We start from the raw sequence: 25,992 nt of genomic DNA on the forward strand, positions 1-25,992 counted from the left end.
TCAAAATACTATTTCAAATGATTCAAAGAATAAAAAAGATACATTGTTAAATTTCAGTTCTGGTCAGCTTTATGTTCACCCTGTTTTTTTATTCAAAGGAACCAGAAATAAAAATGTTACACAGAGTGTCAGGTAACTTGCCCACTGGACAGTTTTGGCAATTGTCATCCTGCATTATAAGTGACTGACAGAAGTTCTTGCAGCACTTTATTGAGTCTGATGTGTATGTGTATCACTGTCATACACTATTTAATAGATTTAATGAACTGGCAAAGTAGCTATGTGGAATGGGATGAAAGCATGGCAATTTTAACAGCTTTTAACCCATTAATCAGGGAAAATATCCACACTAAGGTGTATATATGTCGCCATGGTTACCAATCCTTATTAGTTATGAAATTGTGTCCTGAACGGATTTCAGGATCAGCAGTTGGACTTAATAGTACTTTCCCTTTTGAAATCATGGGCAAATCACACATCATCGGCATATCATAAAACCCTGGCAATGGTTTGTTTGCTTTCACACCACAAACAGACTGCACCACCATGCATTTGGAAGCAAACTGAGATCTCACTTTCTCAAGTATTCTCTGTTTGGCTGTCTAGTCCACAGCAGAGTTTCGACTGACAGCTTTCACGCTAGCCCAAACGAACTGTACTAACCGGGCAAATGGTCCTGAGTTTGTTTAACCAAACCAAACAGGTTGGGTGTGAATGCACCCTCAGACTTCCCAGCATCCTGAAATTGTTTAATTTGTTAAACAAGTGTATAGGTACACACTGAAAGCTGGACTATGATGTGATGGACAGGATGCCTGGTGCATTCACATCATTTTGTTAGCTGGCTGTGTGATGGCACTTGTTACATTTGATGAAAGGCAAAGCTCAATGATAGACCTGTAACCACAAGACTGCTTGCCTGAGCTCATGTCCACACATTAATATACCCTAAAAGATTGGAACCATCCCCGTGAGAAGTAATGTAGGGCATTTTTGACCACACACTTGTTATATGACCTCAATGCAGAGGTCAGAGTGTAAACAATAGCCACAGATTACTGTCATTATAATTTCCCATACTGTGGGGGTTGCACTGCAGGTAGCCTATAATCTAAAAATGTTAATACAAGTTTTGTATTTTACAGCAGCACCAAGAGACAGGTTTGGGAAAAAAACAACTTTAAGGATTAAAGATAGAGAATGTTTGCAAATTATGCCCTTTACAATTGTGTTTATACAACATTCAATCAATTGGTAATCTCTTGATTTTTGTCCCTTGAGGCTGCTGTATATGATGTGGACAAGGTTAAAAGGTTGAATTTACTTTTGCAAACAGTAACATTGTGGCAGACCTGGGATATGGCTTGAATATTTGAATATCAATAAATTAAGTAGTTAATGTTGAGACATTGGCATAGTCACCATTAAAAGAAGTCTTCCATGGAAAAATTAAAAATATCTACAGGAAACTTAACCGCATTTTACATTATTTTCCTCTGAGTTTGCAAGAAATTCAGATTGCCTCGTGCCATAAATTGGTAATTTGTGATTATGGCAGATGAAGCTGCATCAATCATGTTGTCAACTTAGGGGCGATGAATTGCCCAAAACAGAGATGTATAATTATAACTATCGGACCCCTATTCAGTCCAGTAGAGCTGAAAAAGTTTCTAGAAACTGGGGATACTTCCATGTTATGCAGCCCACTAAATATATTAAATAGTAATACTCCCACTGGGCCCTCCCACTCCACTCGAAGACTTGTTGATGACACATGTTGATGACTTTTTCTTGGTTGGAGGAAAGTTTTAGGTTTAACAAATTTTATTACAGAAAGAGTCATGGTTGGCTGTGTTTGCAGTTCAAGATGTCCTGTCAACAGTTTTATAGATATCTCTATTACAATAGTAGTCTACGGGAAAAATGCTTTTTGGCTTTAGGGTTTGTCTGGTTTTTCCTTATTTTTCGCTCCATACCACACGGGCAGTTGTAAAAAAAAATTGATTCATGCAGGTTTAAGTTCCATAGAGGTCTAAAATGTTTGGTTTTCATTAAAAAAAAAATCTTATTCAGGCTTGTAATAAAAGCTGACTTGTCTTCACCATAGTCCATGTCGTTCTGCAAATTACATCAAGGCATCACATTATTTGGTACAGATGTATTGATTCTTAAAGACACATTGCAAACAGACACTGTTACTTTTTTAAACATGGTGAATCACTGTGCAGCATAGAGAATACATCAGTGTTTTGACAAATACCCAGTAATAGTGAACAAACATGCATCACAAAGTCAAGTAGAAGACATTTCAACACTCACTGCTACATCTGCTGTAGCTAATACTTAAGTGTTCAACTGTGTGACAGTATTTAGCTTTAATATTGCTGTTGACCTGTGCTTGTGATGGCAGTACTCATTGCTTTTGTACATGGCTGCTTGGCTAAGCCACTGTTGTGCTAGGTTATTTATTGGTGCATTGTATCATCACAGTGCCTAGAGACCTTATCATAATACAGGCAGTGAACTGCAATCTGTGTGGTGTATGTGTATATGCTTCTCGTAGTTGTGTGCATGTTTGTGTGTTTGTTGATCCCCTGCTGGCACTTCATAAATATGTCCCCCCCCGCCTACAACAGGGGAATGTCATCTCCTAGTCCTATTGACCATCTCCACTAAAGATGAAAGCTTTGACCCAAACAATAAGCCCAAGTGAAAGTATCCAAATTCAGAAGTCTGCTCTCTTGACAAGCAAAGATGAATGAAGATGCACTGATAAAGCAAAGTACTGAAACAGCATAGAAAAACAACGGTTTCTCTACAGGCGCCATCACAGGGCTTCAAAGGAAAGAGTGAGGATGAGATGAAAGGCTGGATGCATTGTGGTATGTGAAAAGCACTGGCTAGCCCTCAGCTAACTGATGTAAAAGTTTGTGTTTTTAGCAGTCTCTTTTTTCATTGGGATATGAAGGCATACACTATCAAGTCGAATCAAGTGCCCTCTAATGTGACACACTAGCAGGTATGATGATGGTCAAAAGAACATCCTAGGTAGTCCCCAATGACCGGGCAGGCAATCAAACATTTACAAGATATGTAGTGGGTAAAGCTCTGAGCATTTCTGTCTGCACAGTTCTTTCTTGCCCCCTCTGTTGTGCTTTTTTTTTAATTTAATAAAATGTTGAATAAGCCATCAAAACATGCTGGAGCACAAAACTCTTTCTAGTTTTTGATGTTTTGTGTCTCTCAAAAATTGCAAGTGAAATATTTTTCTTTTTAAAAGTGCTACACTAACTGACTATGAACACCCCTCAAATGTGCTTGACACTGCACCCTCCAATTCCCCATTTAAAGTTTTGTCCTTATTCAAACAGTTTTTTGAAACACACTGTATCTAGATTACAGAAGGTTATTATGGACTCTGAGGGTCAAAGGACATTAAGAGAACACCTATTGGGATAAGTTTACTGTTACATGGGACACACTTTGTTCTCTGGGATGGGCAGCTGGGCCAACGAGCCACAGTCAGTGGGAGAATCATCAGACCTGGGCGACCCGTTGCCTCCTACAGGGATGCGGGCTGCAATGGCTGACATTTCTCCCGTATGACTCTCTGCAGTAATTCCATGTCGCTCTGAGGTCTGGTTCAGATTGTTGTCTGGGATGCTCCCCGTGCCAGTAAAGAGCTGGATTAGGCACTTCCTGAACTGGACAGAAAACAAAGAAATGAAAAAACATATTTTTTAAAATGATCTGTAATTACAAAGTTTTAGGGACTTTGGCATAACTTTATGATGTCACAGTGATGTTGTCCTTTGACCTTTGGATATAAAGTTTCATCACTTATAATTCTATTATATTAGACATTTATTTTGCCAAAACTAGCTCATGAATTTTGAGTTGGTGTTTTTTGAGTTTGAGTGGCACAAAAAAGATTTTGGTGTTTGAGGTCTTCAAACACCAAAATCTAATCATCATCTAATCAGTGACTTTTATGCTAAATTTGAGAAAATTCCCTAAGGCATTCTTGAGACAAACACAGTAACGTTGACCTCTGACAACCAAAATCTTATCAGCTGTTTGTTTAGCCCAAGTGGACTTTTGTGCCAAATTTGAAGAAATTGAGAATGGGACCGATATAAAATAATGCCTCTGGTCACAGCTGTTACTAGTCAGGTCATAGTGCTGCCTGGGCTCACTACAAACAACACTCTGCCGCAAATTGCATGATCCAGTTGAAATTCGTATAGGCCTACATTGTGTAAAGTGTTTGAAGATCCAGTCTTAACTGAAATGTGCAGTTGAAGAGAGTCAGTAAAAACTAATTAAATGGTCAAATTTGTAATATGAATATTAAAGGTGTATTTGATTTGATGCAAGGCAGCATTCCACCTTAAAAGTTGCCAGTAGCTGCCGCTAGCCTTTGAGCAGCAAGGGAGTTGTGTTTGATTGTGTAGCGCAAATTTAAACCAGATTTTCATAAAATTTAGCACAAGAAAATGCAATGCATGTTCTTTGCGATAAACAGTAGGTGGCGCTGATTCTCCAAGCAGGTGCTACTGCAGAAAAGGGCAAGACAACATGATGTAATAGAGCGCCAGCCAAATCTTAAAGGGAAGTAAAACAATGAGCATATCAGACAATGGAAATTGTGTTGAACAACAAATATTACAGCAATGTGATTTTGGATGAGTTCTGGTAACAGCTCTGTATGTGTGTGTTAAAAACCATCCAAAGTACAACAAAGACAGCAAGCAGAAGCTTGCGCAATGATTATGAACCATCATTAGGTGGTGTCGCAGTATCAAAAGTTATGATGTTGTAACCCTTGTTCTATTAGCACTGGACTCTTTGGGTAATACTCTAATTACAAGCATGTAATCACACACTGAGAAAAGCATAAACATAGCTGCCCAATCAGGACATGCCTTCCTAAATACATGCAGACCCCAGAATAAAGATAGAACTGCAGATACTGAATCATTTGCCCCAGTGTCTGATACTTGTCTCTGCATTGAGCAATACAATCAATCATTCCAGAATATATATTTTTAGAGGTCAAACTCATTTCAACTGCTAATGATCAAAGAGCATCAGTCACTATATTGCACAATGTGCAACAGTGTCAGCACTGCCCTCTCAGCCACAAGCACACAATGGAAATAACAATGCCTGTCGATAGTTGTTCTCAAAACAACAGTCATTCTCAACCAGTCCTCACTAATAGCCTTTAATCATTTGTTTCCACATTAGTTTAAATCTAAACACTAACTGATCTATTTTCAGAGTTGAAACTCCCACTCAGTAAAGCCCTGGGGAGGAATCACAATTCCTGACCCTTAATGATCCATCTAATTTAACAATTCAAGCCTCCTAACTGCTCCCCTCACACCAGTAATGCTTTCAAAGAGTGGCAATAACACCTCTGTTGCTCTCTGATGTCATGAAACAGCAAAAGGCTGCAATGTTGCAGTCTATGGCTCTGTTCACTCTGGGACCTTAAATGTGCTGTTAAACCTCTCACACCTAGTACTGAGTCTTCCCTCCAAATTTAAAAGTATAGCTTTCAAACGCTTCTACAAAGGGAATAAGGTCATTAAATGTCATCGTAATTGCAACATGAATAGCCTGAAACACTACATCTACAGCAGGTACTTCCATCTGCAGGTAGTGACACCAATTCTGATTATGGCTTACAGTTCTGTACAATTAATTATATAATTGCAATATCGTGATAATTGTAAGCATCCTGCGTGGTAGGGATTGTTATTGTCGAAATCACTGTCATGTTTTATTTATTTTCTTTATACGTATCTTGATACGTTTTTATACTGTTTTTAGACTGTCAAAGGAAAAACATGGAAAAAATAATAATTTAAGTTTGATGTTACAAAAGGGATGCCGGTGCGGAAATTAATGCTTAAAAGTCAATGCAACTTTGTGTCAGGTATATTACATATGTAATGGTGCAACAAAATATCAAAATATTTTTGACCAAATACCCCTATCAATATTGCAATGATATTGTAGGGTTGACTATTGGGGCTCTCATTGCTTACACAATGATATCTTTGATAAATAATCATTAGCGACACGGATATAATCACCAATCGAATACTGCCCATTGTTCCAACAGCCCAAACCTCCGAAGCCCTGTTAGTCTGACAAGTGTCCCATTAAACTGAAAGCCAGTTATCCCAAAAATAGATGCCATTACTCTGAAATTTCCCCCAGAATACAAAATCGCTGTTAGACAAATCAGTTGGCAGGAACCAGGAAAATGGTTTGCATTGTACATTTCAAACGTTCTTAAAACACTCCATTTGGCACAAGACTGAGTCTGACCAGCGCCACAAGTGCTTTACTTTGAGCTTCAGTCAATGTGCTCGTCACCAAATGTAATGCAGTTTTAACAACAATGTGATGATTGAAATCTACAGAAATCATGACTGCTTTTTAAAAATGTGCATGCATTTGTTGAAACAAGTTTGTTGGAAATTATTGCATCTTTATCTTTAATTTTTCGACCCACACATTTTGCATTGTGTAAGTTTTTTTTTGAGCACCGCATAGTTATTGTACACAAGTAGGGGTCAGCCCTCTCAATAAAGTCAAATGTATCACACTATTACAGTCATTTTACAGTAATATTACAGTTTTTGTGAATCACTTGCACCCTGAAAGTGAATGCTTAGACAAAAGCATTAAAACCTCAACTTTTGTGACCATTCACAACGGTATCAATTTATATTGATATAAAAATATTAATTCTTGCAGCTGGAGAATCTTTTTTGACCAGAAATCCACCTGATGCTATACTGCTTAAGCATCATAAATACTAGAAAACTTTCTGGCCAGTGTCTCATTTCACAGACTGATGAGTGTTTGTCATGTCATATGACTCATTTCCTGTCCTGATGTCCTTTATGTGTTCATAGTCTTTGTTTTCTTAGTGGTATTTCAGCTTTTCAGGATCATTGTGTGCAAGTTGACTGCCACTCAGGTCTTACGGCATGTAAAGGTGTTGTCAGTGCATCTACAGAAAGCATTTGTTTGGCTGAGCTTTGCAGGTGATTCTGTCACTTTGCTTTATGTAGACTGGTGTATTAGCATACCTTTTAATGACCATCCAAGGACACAAGCATTTAGGTCGTAATGCTTTTATCTTTAGAAAGGTGACTTGTTTGATGTGATATGCTACTTGGATGTTTGAATGGTTCTTTTGTGAAATGGCACTTAAGGATATCATGGAACTGTAAATATTTCAGTGCACCTGCTGTGACTTCATCTTCAACGTAATACTTGGTGTAGTTTTGTGGGATTCCATTTTTTAAAAATCTGGGTCTAATGAATAAAAAAAATGCAGTTGCTATTGACATTAATATAGCTTTTTTCATAAATGGCTGGTTTGTGCAAGATGTCTCAAGTCATGCTAGTGACCATTCTCTCTGCTCAGTCAGTGGTCCACTGTGTTTTACTTCCATCTTCTAGTATTGGCTCAGCCGGTTTGGAACCACAAACTGAGGTGGTACGAAAGAAAGTATCATAGACTGTATAAAATAATGGACGTAGCGGTTGGAGCTGTAGAGAGGCAAAAGGTGGCATGACTCATAGATTGTCATGATGCCCCCAAGACAGCTTCAAAGAATTCTGTACAGATAATTTGTATAAGATGTAACCTCCCCTGAATTTGACATAAGCCATCGAGACCAAAACCCCTTTGTTTGTACCAGGCTGTAAACATGTTTATTTTTGCTTTAAAAAAAGAGCATTTTAACATTGGGGTCTGTGAGGATTTACTCTGTTTTGGAGCCAGCCTCAAGAGCTTATTTCGTGAACTGCAGTGTTTGGCAAACCTGCACTGTCTTCATTTTTCAGCTTTAGCTTTTTTCAGGTTGCTGCTTGGGTATTATCCACAGCTTTAGCTAATAGTAAACCAAAAAATAAAAGCTCCAAGTGAGTCAAATGGTGGCGGTATCATGCAGTGGAAATTAGACTTAAGTGAAGGTAATCATGCATCGTGGACATCCCCTGGGACTTTGATTCACTTTGCCTTGCTATGTGACTGTGAGAGAGAGAGAGAGAGAAATAGAGAGAGACTAGAGGTAACAGAGATCAGCTGACTTCTCTAAGCACTAGCAGGTTGGCTGAGGCTGTAAGCCATCCTTAATTACATCTAGTTGATGTCTCAGTGGAGACACTATTTAAATCATGGTACGAGCAAGTGCAGCTAATAAGTGGGGTAATCAGATGGACATGCAGACTTTATGCACCTCCGTGGAAAGGGAGGTCTGATCTAGTCGTAAAGCATCCTATCTGAAAATAGATCCATTTCATTTTTTCTGTCGGCAGATTTGGCCGTGTTTGTCATAACTGGCTTTGACAGTTTTTATGTTCACTCTAATAGCTGGACTATAAAGAAAAAACTGTCATGTGAAAATGGGGTGGAATACATGTTAACATGAAAACGTCATTAAAGAACTTCAGATGACAGGTTTTTTTTATGAAGGTTAAACAGAGCTTCTCAGGACACCTTTGTACAAGGGTGACTCCAAACTGATGTGACATCAGGAAATTGGACACAGCATGTTTCTGTTTACCAGATCTACAAAATAACTCAGAGCATTCAGGGCTGCATCAGTGTTTGGCTTTAGGACACTATTAGGTGTATTTCAGCTGAGGGGTAAGATGCATTTGTTTTCTGACACTGTGCATTATGATGCCAACATCATTCACACTGTTGCCATAGTATTACATAATACTGGCTTATTTCAAACTGCTGAACAGGCGGGAAAACCTTTGAATTTAATCACATCATGCAAATTTTGCTTGATGAAGTTGTGAAAATCATAAAATGTGGGCAGCACAATTTCCTTCTTTACAAACATCTTAGTCGCCACTGAAAAAAAACCCAAACCAACTGTTTCATATCCTTTACAGATACAGCAAGCCATCAGCTTGTGTGCAGGTTGGTGGAAATGACATTTGCTAGTGCAACCACAACAAAATCTAATCTACAGATTTGAGAATTCTTTTTTTGTCAACATGCAAGAAAATTGATCTGCAAAGAAACATTATGGGGGGCAAATAGGGGCCATAATCCAAATGCACGCACATTTAAAATAAAATGGTGCATGTTCTCTCATACTGTACCTAAATTGCAACTGCATTTCAAATCCACAGAATTCACATAACAGCATGTTTCCATGAAGCTTCACAGTCAAAGTAGTAGAAAAGGGGAGACACATACAGTGTAGCCATATTAAGTGTAGATCTCTATCTGAATGCCAACATCATTCAGCTATAGAGAGACTACATCCATCCACCCATCCATCCATCCATTGTCTACTGCTTATCCGGGGTCGGGTCGCGGGGGCAGCAGCCTAAGCAGGGAAGCCCAGACTTCCCTCTCTCCGGCCACTTCGTCTAGCTTTTCCCAGAAGTGTTGCTATTCTCCATTAGTTTTTCCCCTGGCTTTTTCAATAATTGCAGAGACACAGAGTTACAGACAAGGTGACCAATCAGTGCAGACTAGGCTTTTTCGGTAGGGTTTCTTAAAAAGACAGGGGCTTACCGGAGCCTTTTCAAACAAAGGGTGAATGTATACAGGTGACACAGGTGTAATACTAAACAATTCATGTACTGTGAATACCCTTAAATGATACCATTATGAAGACATATAAAATGACAGAATTTTTTTTTTAATTGATCAAAAATAGCTTTGGCCTAATTGGGCATGCTCTGGATTGAAACACTTTAAGGCTGCCACATTTGCCAACTGATAAGTTGTTAAATCCAGTTATTCAGATCTTTGGTGGAACATTTTAAATCACTCAGTCATCCACATTGCAGTCAACTAATAAATAGAAGAAGGAAGAATCTAAGCCCTGCGATAGTCTGGCGACCTGTCCAGGGTGTACTCCGCCTCTCGCCCAGTGACAGCTGGAATAAGCTCCAGCCCCCTGCGACCCTTACGAGGACAAGCGGTTACGGACAATGAATGAATGAAGGAAGAATCTAAACATATGGAGAGTCATGTGTTTAGGACCTGCATATAATCACTATTTTCAATCAGCCGCTGCCATATAGTTGATATTTGTACAGTCGATAATGATTACCCAAAGCACGTGTCTCACTTCCACCGAGAAAAAGAGCTAGACAGCCTCATGTAAATGCCATGAAAAATTGCACAGCTCACCATAGGTGGCGAATGTATTTTTTAATAGAGCCACGCATGGACAATTGTTCTCTCTGGAATTCATGTTTCATTTATTCATACACCATGCATTATTGAGCAACAGGCTAACACCCAACAACAACAGAAAAAAAACGGATCACTTTTCTGCAGCAGCTTTCTTCTGCTGCATACAGTGACATGACTCAACTCTGGGAACGGAAAGAATTTAGCCACCTTTCTTTTGCTTTAACTAGTCTGGCACTGGGCACTGCAAAAACAAACAAAAAAAATATTGGATTATACCAAGCAAACAGAAGCCAAATGGCCTGAATCAAGTTCTACTTAAACATAAAAACGCTCAGTTACCTGTTTGTTCATGAAGACGTAAATTATTGGGTTGTAGACAGCAGCTGTTTTGGAAAAGAAGGCAGGGATGGAGACCAGCCTGGGGTCGAGTTCGATGGTTGGATGAGCTGTGACCAGTATAGAGAAGGCTGCATAGGGCGTCCAGCACACCATGAATGCCACAATCATCACCACCACCATGCGGGTCACCTGACGCTCTGGCTTCCTGGCGCTGGTCAGACGACCATGAGATACCTGAAGGACACAGAGAACCAATACTAGCTGTACAGCACATCTATTAGGATATGAACCAAAATGTTTTTTTTTCTTTTAAAGCTGATACTTACTTTTTTTATTTTAACCCTCCAATTGCAAATATATCCAAGTTATAGGCATTCCAGGCAGGATTTTCCACAAAAAACAATGTATCGAGTCAAACAAAAGTAATCTTTCTCAAGCATCACATATGACTCACTAGAATAACATTTACAGTTCGTATGGTATCCAAAAAATTAGCATCCCTTGAATCTTATACACTTAACATAAAGTTACATTGGTTAGTTTTTGGCAAGTAAACTTACAGAGTTTAGGCTCAGGCAAATGAAGTTACTATAAGGTTTGGTAAAAGAAACATAGTGACAACGTACCTTAATATACCTAACTTGGTATCATACTTTTCTTAACAGTGGTCTGTTGGGGGAAAGTTATGTTTTATGAACTATCCACAACCCCAAACTACCCACTTCAATGGACAACTTCTTTCTTTACTCCCATCAGTGGGTAGGTCATGTGATCACTGCTTTGTCGATTACATGGGTTATACACAAATTACTGGCTCATTATTACATAGTTATACTAATTGTGGTGCATTACTTACTGTAGATGCATCCAACAGTGCATGAGAGCAGCCTGACTAGAAGTGTGCATCAGTGTATTTTTTTGCAGAGACTCTCCCCTCTGCCCGTTTTTTCTAATTTTCTTCTTATTTTACTGTGTTTGGGATGTGAATTTGTCAAGTGTTAGGATGGTACAGGAATGGCCCGCCTTACTCTGCCTTAGTATTCCTCTGATTGGCTTACCCTGACATTTCTACCAATCTCACTCCTCTTGTGTAAACCTAACCAATACAACCAACAAAGGCAACGAGCAGCCATTCATAAGGAATCTCATAATAGGATTCACAGATTTGCTTTAAACTGAAGACTGGACTTTATAAAAAGGTAGCGACCAGGTGCCAGACTGTAAGCAGCATGTATCCCAGAGGAAGCTACAAAAATAATGGACACACCACCAAAAAAATGCAAATATAGTGAGACAAAAGCCCTGTCCAGGATTGGCTTTCACTTTTACTTTTGCTGCCAATGCTGTTAACAAACAGAAAATTCCCTTTATACCTTTAAAATGGAATATTTTCATCATGAAAGAAATATTTCATTTGTGTCTCACATAATTGTGAATCTTTTAACAACAGCTCTTCGACTGCCATTAAACACTAACAGCTTCTTCTTTTAGCCTAATGAGTTTCTGTTTTTAGGCAGGCCACCAGCCACTCTCATTTAATGTTAGGGATTCTTCCAAAAACATTTATGTTTTCAATGAAGTCTTAATTTACTAAAACAAAATGAGATCTCCACAGGGAAACTTTAATTTGGTATTAAAATGTCCCTGCACACCTCCATAGACACAGCTTAATTATGCCTCCACCTTCACTTAATGTAATGTGAATGCACTTACAGAGTCACCAAAAATGTGCAGCTAGACCCTTATTAAGTGAGAGTTTCTCAATTTGCCCTGTTAGTTATCCAGCATTTAGTTCAGCTTCCATGAAATAATCTTTATGTCCCACTTAATGACTCCAATCTGTGTCCTTAGAGTGCTATTTTGTCCTCATGCATTATACATAGCATACATGTAAAGCATATATGTAAAGTGCAACTACATTTCAGACCCACGATTTCCACATTACGACATGTTTACTACCATAGTCAAAAGAATGAGGAAGCATGCAAGAAACATATGACTTAATGAACACTGTAGCAGATTTTAGGGAACTTGACATCAAATGTCATGGCAACAGCTATGACTAGCCCATACCTGATATTTCCTGTAATAAAATCCCCAAATCAGGTTGAATTTTCAGAAAACTAGTGTATATTGGATGTGAATCTTTATGATAATAACCCTCCCCTTAGCACACTACTGTAGCCTGACTCCTTCCAGTTTTTCCTCTGGTCTCTGCTGCTGAATTAAACTTTCTGTCTCTCAAAAATTGTTGGAACATTTTTTAAACTCAAAGTGAAGTACCTGTGTGCACGTGCATGCCTTTAACTCATAACCTTAGCACAATTAGTAATTATTAGTAAATAATCACAATGGACAACAGGCCAGGAAATAATTTGACATTTAGTGAAATACATTGTACAAGTAAATACGACTGAAAGCATAAGAGGTACTTTATACAGTAAATTTCATAAATTCATGATTTCCATGTGCAATGTGTTAGAGCTTATACTGACCTTCCTAAGTTTGCGCAGGAGCTTCCCATAGCAGAAAAATATAACTCCCAGAGGCAGGATGAAACAGGTGCTGAAGAAAGTGATGATGTAGCTGTGATCGATCACGTTGGTTGAATACCTGTTAGGAGAAAAAAATGTTTATGAGCTTCAAACTGTTTCAAAGCCATACATGTAAATCTAACCGCTAGAATACATAATATTTCAAATCATATCAAGTCAAACTTTATTTATAAAACAACATCAAAACAAATAAACCAAACCCCCCTTCCCAGGCCCTCCCACCCCCACCCCCCCAGAACATATACGGAAAGATGAAAATAAAAAGGCACAGAACAGAATGGCTTTGGATAAGAAACATGGCTGAGAACAGAGGACTATCATGGAGGGCCGTTTGGACCAGGAGCTGATCAAAGTTCACAGAGACATCGCCACAGAGATCACCCCACCCAAGACAGACAGGGGAGTCCAGGCCAAAACCATGAAACACCAGAGCTGAAGTAAAACACTAAAAAGAGAATAAATAAACAATAAAGTAGTTACGACTAAAAGGTTAAGAAGTTGAGAATAAGATAAAAGAAAAAAAAAATCTGAGATAAAATATAAGTAAACTAAAATTAGCTAAAACATACAGTTTAACAACATAAGAATCTTAATAATATAAATAAATAAATATAGGTACATGAATTCATTTAATATATAAACCCCTTATGTGCTTCAGCAATATTTCCACTAATATTTAAATCTTTTTGCATTCAAAACATATTCCACATAGTATCCTAAAATAAAGTGGTAGTATTTTGAGAAAAAAAAGTAGTATTATGATAATTAAGTCATATTATTAAAAAATAAATTAATAAAACAAAATAAATCGACACTGAGCAGAAATATAAACGCAACACTTTTGCGAGCGTCTTTGTTGTTTTCGTTTTTCATGAATTTGAGTTAAAAATAAAAGACTTTTTGATGTACATAAATAACTTATTCCTGTCAAATTTTGATCACAATTATTTTTTAAATTCAGGTCAGTGATAACTTCTTCTTTTCCATATTGATTCTTTCAATTGACATGTGTGACATACCAAGCTGCTGATGAAACAGCATCCTTACTACACAGGTGTGCCTTTGGATGTTCATAATTAAGGCCACTGACTTATCAAAATCTCAGATTAATGTACAGAGTGAAACACCAACATTGCCTCTTCCCTTTTATGGTAGGTTGCACTCATTGCTTTTGAGGTTGCCACTTACCTAATTGCTGTGTCAATAATTTGTGAACTAGTGATCCTTCCAAAGGAAAGCTATGAGTCATGTTCTTAGGGTCCTTCTTGCATTTATGTTTTTATTTGGGAGGGGACAAATGTACGTGTTCTTAATATTGAGGGGGACATGTCCCCCTGCATCACCCAGAATGTATGCCTATTGACTGTTAATGACAGATATAGGCTTTAAACATCAATGGATTGATGTTTAAAACCGAAAACACACCACACCTTTTGTTTGAGAACACCTTCCTTTAAGAGCAAAATGGTGAATAATCGTGTAGTATCTCAGCTATGACTGTCTGTGAAATGTCATTTTGACATTCAGGGGCTTTTATCTGGCTGGAGAGAAAGATGACAATTTTGCACCTCATTTGAGCTTCAGTTAAAAGGGAAATTTCACAGCTGAGACAGATTTCTGTGATACAATTAGGTTCCCCGAGGCCACTAATTTAGTCTAATTATGTCATTTCAGTGAGAATACGCTGTCAAATGAAACAAGCTCCAGGTTAATGTGTAAGAAACTACCTGGCAGACAGAGCTGTGTGCATATGTATGTGTTTGCATGCATGCATCTTGCTGAACCAGGGAAGTGTGGCCTGCACACATTTGTGATGGATCAATTCCCACCTTGTTCCTCATGAATTTATTGTCATGTGACACACATGCAAAATAGAACTCCTTGATGCATGAAGGTGCAAGGTTTGTATAAATTGCTTTTTGAACAAAACAAATCAGTCGAACGAGTGAGCAGTGCCATACAGTGGTCAAAAAACACTGCAGAGTTTTGAGGGAATTGTTGGGTATGTCACAAAATAACTGAAAAGGCAGGGATACTTCGCAGGCCTGTGATAGCAGCTCACTTGAGGCTCTGAAACTGTAATTATCTGTGCACATGTTCTAGGACCCATGTGCAGTTCCAGACCCCCTGAATCATTCAGACTTTCTCCATGAAAATGCAATTTTTTGCTTATTTTCTTTCTAATTGCCCCCCTACAGACAGTCATGCACCCTGTGGCTGTGCTCAAGTGGCTCCACCTGGATTTGCTACATCTGCCGTCTGTAGTTTAATTACGCCTTTGTTAACCTCATGCCATTTGATTAGTCGATATGGCCCCTGCCAGGTGCAGAAAAAGCCTGAACTGCTTGGATGTTGGCCCCTGCAATTGAAAGTCTCCGGCCTGTAGATGTACATACTGTAGATGCATTTGTCCGTTCATGGCAATGGTTGGCTTAGGACTAACCATTAATAAGTTAACTGGTTAGCCGACTTTGGTGCACCAAATATTTTTGACTGGTTACACATGTCAGTCTATAGGTTAATTTTACTACTTTGCAGTTTGCACTGGGGACTGCTAGCTAGCTCCCATCCGAAGGTTGTGCGCATGGCAGAGCAGCCAAGGCTAATGTTGGCTAGCTAACCACTAGAGACCATAGGGTGGGCATTAAGCACAATATTTCAACATGCTGACACAGCTAGCTAGCTGTCTTTCAGTAAAGCCGAGGGAAATTTAAACAAAAGTCAAAACATTAAAAGCACAGCACATTGAAATTTAACCACCTCTAAATGGATAGTGCTTTGAAATGTAACACTAAAACTCACTAAGGCAACTTCTGACACCTCTTGTATTTCATGTCATTTTGTGTTGTGTGTTTTTTCCTTTTAAATTAAAAATTAGACACTGGTTCATAGGTGTCAGGCTGACATCCTTGGCTCATTCAATTAAATCAAAAGTCAAATCTCAGGTGCAGACTTATTCAGTCAGAAAATGCATCAGAATAATGGCCATTTCATAGTTTCCATAGTTTTGCTTGACTGTGAGGGTCCGCGTGATGGTAAAATTGTCCGTGAGGGCCCACACATACCCCTATGCGGACATCCACATGCAGCCCATTTTTTGTGAGTGTGCAGACTGTACGTGTAGCACTGACTTCACATACTCCAGTCTCTTCTTCCACACTCCAGTTCAATCCAAAACACAGTGGTCAAACCAACCACTTCACCTCAGTGAAGTTAGGCTGGATATTTAACAGACATTTACTCCGAACTCGGCAGCAACTATTGAGATTCAGTTTCATGCGATGTTGGCAGTAAGCTCACCTCCAAGCCCTCCTGTTTGCTGCTGGGGGCTGACAAGGACCCTAGTTGTACTTTGAACAGAATTTGTTTACATCTGTATGCAGTTTTCCGCAGACGTTTAATGCAAAAAGTTTGTCCAAGCCTTTTATCAGTTTGTTCTTGGCCTTAAATGGTAATGTATTTAATGCTGAGATGAAGAGTTGAATCAATCCCTCTGTTGGTGCACCTGATGGAATGAAGCATTCAGTTTCCCCAACAGTTTCATCTTTTGGTCAGGAGGTCAAGTTAACTTGAGATTCAGTGACTTGATAAGCCACTTCAGTGTATCAGCTGGACAGCATTTCAATCATCTACAGGAGTGCTGTTGCAAACCAAACTGTAATTTTTTGGTGAGGTATGAACTAGTCAAGTGGATCCTGTCAAACAATCCTGAAAAATCTAATTAGTTAAAAGAGTCTGTCTTGCCACTACCAGCTGGTATGCCCTGTCTCACCAACACCTGTTTGACTGTCAGAATGAATGTCCTCATTTAAACTTGGGAGCTCAGTTTTGTTTTTACATTTGAAAGTTAAGGCAAAAAGTATAAAATGTGCTATGTTCATGGATCAAATCCAAATTTAGGCTTGAACTAAATAAAGTGACCAATGATAACAAATAACATCATAAAATTCATTAGTTTTTGTAGCAAGTTCGTATGATGATAACGTGATTATGTTATTGTTGTCTTATTTAACAACCTGTATGCTAAAGAATTACCATGCAAGTACAGGGATATGAGCTGGCAACCTTTATCTGTGCATGTCTTTGTAATAAATACAGAATAGTAAATAATAAAATAGAGCAGTGGAAGGGATTTGAAAGAAAGTCAGCAGCATAGTAGATGCGGTAGATTTTATCCAAACCCCTCACCAAGGATACAGCCGACTACTGACAAGTCTTCTGCACAATCCTTCAAAACCTTGCATATTTGTTTTTTTAACATTCTATAGCTTACCAGTGCCCAATATCTGCATGTATCCACAGATAAAAAGATGCACATAAATGAGGCTTTTAAAATGCATCAGGCTGTGAATGTGGCAGCATTCTGGACCTCCCAACTCCTGTGCTGCTCGTTCTCCAGCTGTTAACCAAATGTTTTATGACAGAACTCATGCTTGGTGCAGCCAGAGGTGGAGCAGGTCATCTATGCATTGTTTATCTCCATAAGGTGGTCTCTCAATTGCATTGTCTAAACCTTTCATCCCTGCCGTGTGTCACCTGAGCAATGGTTTCAGGGTTTGAGGCAAACACTCAGCCCCCTATCTGCACCACTTTGATCGACGCAGCAAAATAGCATTACCCAGATGGCACCCTCAGGGCTAAGGTCAGAGCTGACCTCTTTCTTGACTTTTTCGCAGACATATTCGCACAGTGTGAACTAATACAACTGAAGCAGGTATATAGATCCAAGCCAAAGGGCTGATAATGGAATGTCTATAATCTATTTGTGTTCAAGGTGCGTGGTAAGAAAGTAATGAATATAGGATTACTCATTGTCTAAATGTTAGACTGAATCACCAGGGATGACATATGGTTAAAGGATTACTTCACTTGTCATATGGCCGTTTGTATATCAATAAATCACCATGGTATACCATGAATTCATGCAATGTATCCGCATAGAACAGTTCATATAATATCCAACAAAGATGCAAACAAAAATGCATCCACAACAATTTGTATGATATCTTACGAATCAGCAGTCCATAAATCACATTACATTTTTAACTTACAGTAACAAAATGAACGTACAGAGGTTTGGTTTAGGCTGGTAAAGTCACTGTGGTTAGGTTTATGAAAAGAAACATGGTGAAGACGCACCCTGAAGACCTGTTGGGTCTGTTTCCTCATTTACTCCCTTTCAAAATAAATGGGATATGCACAACTTTGCATGCATTACTTTTTTAGGAAAATGTATGAACAGTTTGTGACAAAGGAAAGTCTGTTTTCTCGCATGCCTTCACAATGAACAAAGAATCCAGAAATTTGAAAGTAATTTTCACAAATTTAGGTAAATGGGGACTAAGTTTAACAACAGCAAAATTACATGAAAATTTCCGTTAACAAACTCTCAAACAAGTCATACAACATAATCAAGTCTCATTTATCCAGTCACATGCTTAACGCTTCCTAAGCACATCCATTTTTGTTAAAACACTACAATAAAAAAGACCTTCGCCTACAAGTTGCGCACCCTTGTCATGTCCAGGGCAGCTGCTCATCTGTGTGTGAAATTGTTTGTACATGTAAGTGTTTTATTAATGTTTTACTAAAAAAGCATGTGTTAGGAAAGTACTGATCATATGACCAGATAAATGAGACTTGGATTATACCACACGAGTTCTGTGAGAGTTTGTAAACGGATGTTTCGATATAGTTGTGCTGTTGTTATTTCAATTCATGAGGGATGTTTGCCTTTTTTGGATTTTCCTTTCACCACAGAGGTAAGTGGGTAGAACAGTTTTCTTTTTTTCACAAATACAAAGTAACAAGTGATTAGTAATCAGTATATAAATGGTAATTTTGCAGATTAAGTACTTTTTGAAATCTGGTATCATGGCAAAGGTTTGGAGTTAGTGTAAAGCTGCTGCAACCAATATTTTTATAGCAACAACAGGTCAAATGACCATGCATAGCGACAGTGACAAACCCACAGAGAATTACCACCCAACTCTGTGGTTGTAGAGCCTGCAGCTTTTTAAAGGAACTAGAAAAGTAAGCGGACTAGCTTGTGAACATAGTGGTGAATTTAGCAGCTAAACAGCCCAACATTTCTCTTGAGAGTTGTTGGAGATCAGAACACAGCTAAACCCTCATTCCCCCAGCAGAGGAACTAATACCCCTGACCATGTTTACAAAAACAGTTCTGGCACCTACAAAGCAACAGTCAGACCATCACAGGCTGTGAGGCCTTGTTTAGTGAGCTTAAGATATTCTTTGCTCACTCTGATCTCCTCAACAAAGAGTCAGCTGCTAGGCCAATTAACAGGTGCATACTGTGCTGGCTATGTGCTGAAATGTCCATCCTCAAACAGTAACTGCTGCAATCACCTGGGAATTTGATGTATTTAGTTTGTTGTGTGGGGCCTTCTGCTTTTTTTGACTTTTACACTTTTATGCTCTGATTGCAGAAAATCATTCAGCTCAAAAATATTTGAGGAGACACTAGGCAGGTTTCCATTAACCCTCAAATTGCATAACTTGAAATTATGAATGTAAAATAAGCCTAATGGAAAAACATGCATTTCAAAAAAACTACCATTTCTCACAAAAGTTTTTACGCTTGCATGAGGTGATATTTCAGGAGATTTGTAAAAGCCATATTTCACAAAACTGCAATGGGAACACTTTTTTTGCTTTTAGAGGTCACATGATACTATGGCTGTGCACTTGTTGGTAGGAACAGGCTCCCTCGGGCATGATGCAGCAGGTGCTACAAGAGAAGTTGTTGCACCGCATAACTTTCTAAAGTTGAGGTGATCATACTGAATTCCTCTGTAAAACTGTGGACTGCACCTCCCAGAAATCCCTCATACGTGGTCACTCTCACATATAAGGGATATGCCTTTCCATTATCACTCCCATAACACGCCTGTGTAGCGTGGAAATAATGACGGCTAGTCTGGTGGCTACAATAGTAAAGCTTGCTAATGTTCTCAACATCCATCACCATGCATTGGCAATACTTTTTTCTGCTGTTGATTTAAGAAGTTGTTCAACAAGGGAAGGTTGTTGTATACTTATATATATTTATTTATTGTTGGTTTGGACACACAAGCCCAGAGATGGACCTTGTTCCACTAGTGTTTACAGTGACATTTAACGCAACATATTGTATAGCCTAAAGGTGTTCTTTAATTTATCACTAACATCATGCAATGCAGTTATGTTCTAAGTTAATTTATATGCAAGGACTTTGAATTCATGTTTCCATTCATGCTGGAAACATGACAATCTGGCACTGGATGTAGACAGCCCATGACCAGGAAGACGTGCATGAAGCATAAAGGAGGCTACAGCTACATGTGATTGTGTAGTCCTGTATTATATACCTAATATCTAACATCTTATCCTGAAACCCAGACCTAACCACTAGGGTTAGGGTTTATTGACAAAAATGATGAACCTTAAAGCGTCTTGTGCTGCCCCCAAGTGGTTGCAATTTTAACATTTTATTTGAGATTAAAAAGCATGATATCAATATATATATATATATATATATATATATATATATCACACCTAATTGTAGAGTAGTTTAGTATAAAAGGTGGATCAGGAAGAAAACAAGCAAATGTGTATGTGTGCATGGGGTCAGAACTTTGCTTTAGCACATACTGTAAACTGTATTTGTGACTCACAATCCACCTTTTATACTAAACTACTTTACACTTAATAAAAAAACAACCATTATATCAGAATCAAAGTACAATGTGAGCTAAAATAAGGAGTCACATCAGCTGTATCGCAAAAAAAACCTGACTTCTTACTTCTCACTTACTCCTAGGATTTGTGACAGGATTTTTAAATGTTGTGTTCTGAAACTTGTGCCTCCAGCCAAATACAATGGTGCTGATCAAAGCATTAAAAATGACATTTGAAAAATCACCCAGCAGCATGTCATTTCAGAAACAATGCCCAATCAATAATCCACATATAAATTGCAACAAAAGAAGGTGTCCACTGTGGCAGATTAAGTGAGACAATCCATTTTTGTGATTTAGGTGAATGGACCTTTTAAGACCAATATCTTAAAGTTCTTTGTTGAAGAAAATAAAATGCTTATTTCTCACCAGTCAGGCTCACAGGTGGTTCCGATCTTGCTTACAGTGTATCTGTTCCAACCCAGCACCGGAGGGAAGGTCCAGATCAAGGAGAAGGTCCAGACGAACAGTAGACCGAGGATCGCGTGCTTCGCTTGCAGTCGGATGTTCCCTAGAGGCCGGCAGATCACGAAGAATCGCTCGAAGGACAGAACGGCAAGGGACCACAAGGCCACGATTCCTGAAGAAAACAGGAGGTCAGTGAGACAACAGTGGTCAGAAACATATACACCACAAAGTCCTGGAGTTTGTTCAAGGACATGTGAAAATCATTGAAGCAATGCATTCATTTAACAGGAATAAACCTGAAGAAATTGTTTTCTGGAATGTCATGATATTTGAGAACGATGTGCGAATTCGCATCTTTCGTACATTGCTTCCCTCTTTCACCAGAGTGTGACATTTCATTAGTTACTCAGTTGGCTTTTGGAACTCATCCAACTAGGATAAGACGTCCCCCACATTTCCTCTTTTTTGATATAGTGTCTCACTGCTGTACAGGTTCAAGTGCTGGTACTGTTGCTAGAAATAGTTTAATGATCCTGGGTGGGTGCATTAGGCTGCCTCCTAATGGGCTAAAAAAAAGCCAGCTTTAATTATGGTAATAAGTCACTCTCACCGACCGGTTAATTACCAATCTCTCCACAGCCAGGTGCTCTGAATGTCTTCAACCTCTCTCCTTTGTCTTCTACAGTGAGTCTAGTATAGGCAACCGGGGTGTTCAATTATGTCACACACATTTCGACAAGAGCCTCTGCAATGGTTCACTAATAGAATTAATACTTCAATGCCGCTTTGTAGCTTTTTAAAGTGGACTCAAGCTCACCATAAAAGGGTATGCTTTTCTAGAAAACCATCCACTGTTTTACCTTATATGTTTGAATGTACTTATCTGAAAAGTGCAGGTGCATGTAGATAGAAATAAGCAGAAATGGAAAATACTCTCACCCTGCGCAAAATATTACATGGATCATTCACCCTGCTCATTGGGAAGAGCTAGCTCAACTTAATCACTTTCTAATTTCCTCACACATTGCCCCCTACACACACGCGCACACACACACACACACACACACACACACACACATACAGGTGATACCAGTGTCACGCAGCTGTCAATCACTGAAACTGCTGTCGAAGCTGAAATTGGAGTGGCTTTCCACCACAAGTCCCTTGAAGATGTAAGCGTCACTTCAGTGGACTATCGATTTGCTTCCTCAATGATAATTTATTACATCAGACAGTATCTTTTAGCACCACACCAGCTAACAAAATGTGATTTTGTGTGGCCATGTGCTGGAGCAATCTTTGCCCTGCAATATTTTTTCCTCATAATCTCCGTAATCATGAGTAATGGGATTCTTTTGTACAGTAATTAGATGCATCACAATACCAAATACACCTGGACCAAACATGTAATATATATAATAAACCTGTATTTAGATTAATTCACTGTCTTGAGGATTTTGTTTCTGTTTAGTATCAGTATGTTAAGTCTATTTCAGAGGTTATATGAATTCAGCACCAGGGGCGTTTCTAGGATTTCAGGACATTTGGGTCTTAGTATACACCTCTGTAGGGGGTCTGGGGAGATCATCTCCCAGGAAGTTGTTTTGATGAACAAGCTCTATTTTTATGCTTTTTGTGCATTTTGGCATTCCATTTACCCTTAATAACTTTATTCTTTCAGAGATAATTAAACATTTTTATATAAACAAAAATATTGGTAGTCATTTGTATTGAGTAAAATCAGAATACTGCAGTCATTAAAAATGTATTAACATAACAGCGGAGTAATGAAACAAAGTACACTCTGAGGCTTTTTTTTTTTTATCATTATTAGGCCTAATCTTATTTTTAAAACATATATATACTAAAACTCTTTTGTTCCTTCCTCTGTAGAACTTTTAAACAATGCTGCCTGAGAATTTCTGTTATACATCCTCATGGTGTTTTTATTACTGGGTGAGTGCAATAGGTGTCGTGTACAATGTGTGCTCAATTTGTATTAAGTTTAACTGGGACTATGTGCAGTTGCACATCAGGTGTTGTTTTTGTTCAGGCTGTTGTGTTTATAATGTCATGGTGTGACAGCTGTTTTTGTTGTTAGTGTGGAGGCATTATCTGCGTAGCACTGAGTCCAAGACAAATTTCCCCTACGAAGACAATAAAGTGTATCGTATCGTATCATACAGTATCGTATGTACATATATAGCCGACACATTTAGATCCGGGGCTATACATAAAACATGTAGGGCTGAAGCCTCGCATGCCATGTCCCAACAATGCCACTGCTCAGCACAATATGTAATGCAGGTCTCGTAAAAATCCATACACTGTAAAAACAAACTGTTTTAACTTTAAAAAAAAATAAGAAGAAGAGTCTGGACTGCTTTAAAATTTTAAGTTGACTAAATTTGAGAAGACGAGTTGAGGTAATTTGTAATGATTCAAGTTGTCTCCTCAAATTAAGTCAACTTAAAAAAAATAAGGTAGCCTAGACAACTTTTTAAATGACAAGAAATCGTTTATTTTTGCAGTGTATGGGATATTTTAACTCATAATAAGGAGCAGAGCTGCTTCATTAAAGCACTACAAGGTAAACTATTTTAAGTGAATATTTCTATAGAATGAGATTCATTATAATCTCTTAAGCATCCATTAAACATAATGTTTTCTAGGAAATAATTTGGCCTTTTTCCTGTAATAAAGAGGTCCTATGACTTCTCTCCCCTACTTACTCCAAGTTGCAAGAATAAAATGACACAAACCTTGTTAGCAAACCCAATAGGCCTAAACATCATTTTCGTCAATTAACCAGGTATTTTCTTTTCCCTTGATGAAAGTTCTGCAGGCCACTCGCCAGGTGCCTGGGAATTCACTTTGGGAATCTCTGTATTCTGATTTAGACAGAGCTTCAGAAGCGTCCACAAAACCAATCCACTGACTTCGTTAAATGTTATTGGTGGCCATGGTGCCGGTAACCTACTTATGGCGAGTCATGCACTGCGGTGTGTCATGAGGCTCGTGAGCATGGTTTTGAATTCTGACTTAACGACTCATGCTGGGCTTTTGCTTCTGAATCACTTTTTATGCCGAATAAAACATTTCATGCAGGCACTCTAAAATCTGCAGCATGGGCTGAAAAAAATTTAACTGAGTCAGACACTATAGTGACTTTTTCAGCTGTTGCCTTGACTCAATGAAGTTTCTCATCTTTTAGGTTGACAATGTAGAATAAGATTTTACTTTGCGTAAATGATTGCCCATGATTCAAATCGAATATTTTCAGTTTGTCATATGCTCCATAATGCAGATTACACTTGCAGAGCTGCAAAAATAGGGAATCAGCAATGAAGGGTGCAGTGTATAACCTGGTATAGATTTGCAAATATAATTTCTAGAGCTGATTAAACAATGAAGTTTATAAATTTACACATTTAAACAACTTTAAAATCACTCCCATGTGTTGTTTTGCTGCTCTCTATACCTTTTGAATTTTACTTATTGTTCTTTAGGTATTTGTTTTTCTCCCTATATTACTTCTGACATATTAAAGGATTAAAACATTCAAGATATAAACGCTCAAAGAACCAGAGCAAAGTTGACGACACACTGTTTTCCAGTCGACTTTTTCGCTTTAGCAACAGCTGTATTGGCAGTGATTTGTCACTTTTCTTTCACCTCCCTCCCAGATGTCCTTATTTATGAACAGATGTTGAAGTCATTTCTGGTGGAAGTGTGAGAATGTGCCATGTGGAGCTGTTTTATGGTCATCACACATCTTTGCAATTTATGTATAAAAAGCTCCAACACTGACACCTACAGTTATGGAAGTTGTCTAAAGCAACCCTGCAATACAGTACAAGAAAAGAAAAAAAAAGATAAACGTACCGAAAAAAGTTACAGCAAACCCCTCCAAGACGCAAGCCCACTTCCCAAGGAAGAAATAACCTCTGGCGTTTGTCAGGAAACTTATTACTCCACCGATGAGGGACACCAGAAAGTCAGCGATGGCCAAATTAACTATGATATAGTTCAGGGGTTGTCTGAGTTGTTTGTACTTGAAAGTGACAAACATAACGAGGAAGTTTTCGCTCAGAGACAGCGAGGTGACCACAAACATCAGCACGGCCAGGATAGTGAAGTTCCACGGCTCGATGTCCCTGATGGGCGCACTGAACGGATCATCAGTGGCGGAGAGTTCAGCTGCCACAGTGTATGAAACAGCGTTCACTGGTAGACTTAAAGTATCCATTGTCCATGCCCAGAGTGTAGGCTACTTGCTTGGTGGCCCTAACTGACAGAAAAAAATCCTGGTTTTTGTCTTTTTCTGACAGTCACAACTTCAAGAGGAGTCACTCCTGAACAGCCGCTCTCTCTAGTCTGCGTTAAATATGCCGCTGCTGCTACTGCCTGCGCTCTGGAGCATCCCGCGCGCCCTGGGACTCTTCTTGTTCTTGTGTTGCAGTCCGCGTTGTCTGACTCGCATATTGAAGCACGGGAGAGAAATATGCTGAGTTGAGCTGTTGGAAAGCGTGGATCTACGTGTGAGTGTGGAGAGTTGTGGTGGAGCACGCGTTACGCGGTGCGGGCACAGGCGATGTCTTGAAAAGCGCTGCCAGCAAGTGCATGAATGACCGATCGGTGGCATCTTGGAAGCTCTTATATAGGCGGCTCCGGCATCACTGCTGCTCTGCAGGAGAGAAGACGGGGCGCCACGCGTCCTCCTCATGTGCGCTTCTTTGCGCGCTGCCGA

At 38.9% G+C, this 25,992-nt stretch overlaps 1 protein-coding gene across 1 annotated transcript; it reads right to left on the reverse strand.

The window, feature by feature from the left end:
* Nucleotides 1–3,467: 3,467 nt before the first annotated feature.
* Nucleotides 3,468–25,506, reverse strand: valopa (vertebrate ancient long opsin a). Its single transcript, XM_042501917.1, has 5 exons — nucleotides 25,128–25,506; nucleotides 21,204–21,414; nucleotides 13,036–13,153; nucleotides 10,541–10,774; nucleotides 3,468–3,704 (listed from the first exon to the last, which is right to left on the reverse strand). The coding sequence occupies exons 1-5, from the start codon at nucleotides 25,489–25,491 to the stop codon at nucleotides 3,468–3,470; spliced, it is 1,164 nt and encodes a 387-aa protein (XP_042357851.1). The 5' UTR covers nucleotides 25,492–25,506.
* Nucleotides 25,507–25,992: the final 486 nt, after the last annotated feature.

This window comes from Plectropomus leopardus, chromosome 15 (assembly GCF_008729295.1).
Source record: "Plectropomus leopardus isolate mb chromosome 15, YSFRI_Pleo_2.0, whole genome shotgun sequence".
NCBI lineage: Eukaryota > Metazoa > Chordata > Actinopteri > Perciformes > Serranidae > Plectropomus > Plectropomus leopardus.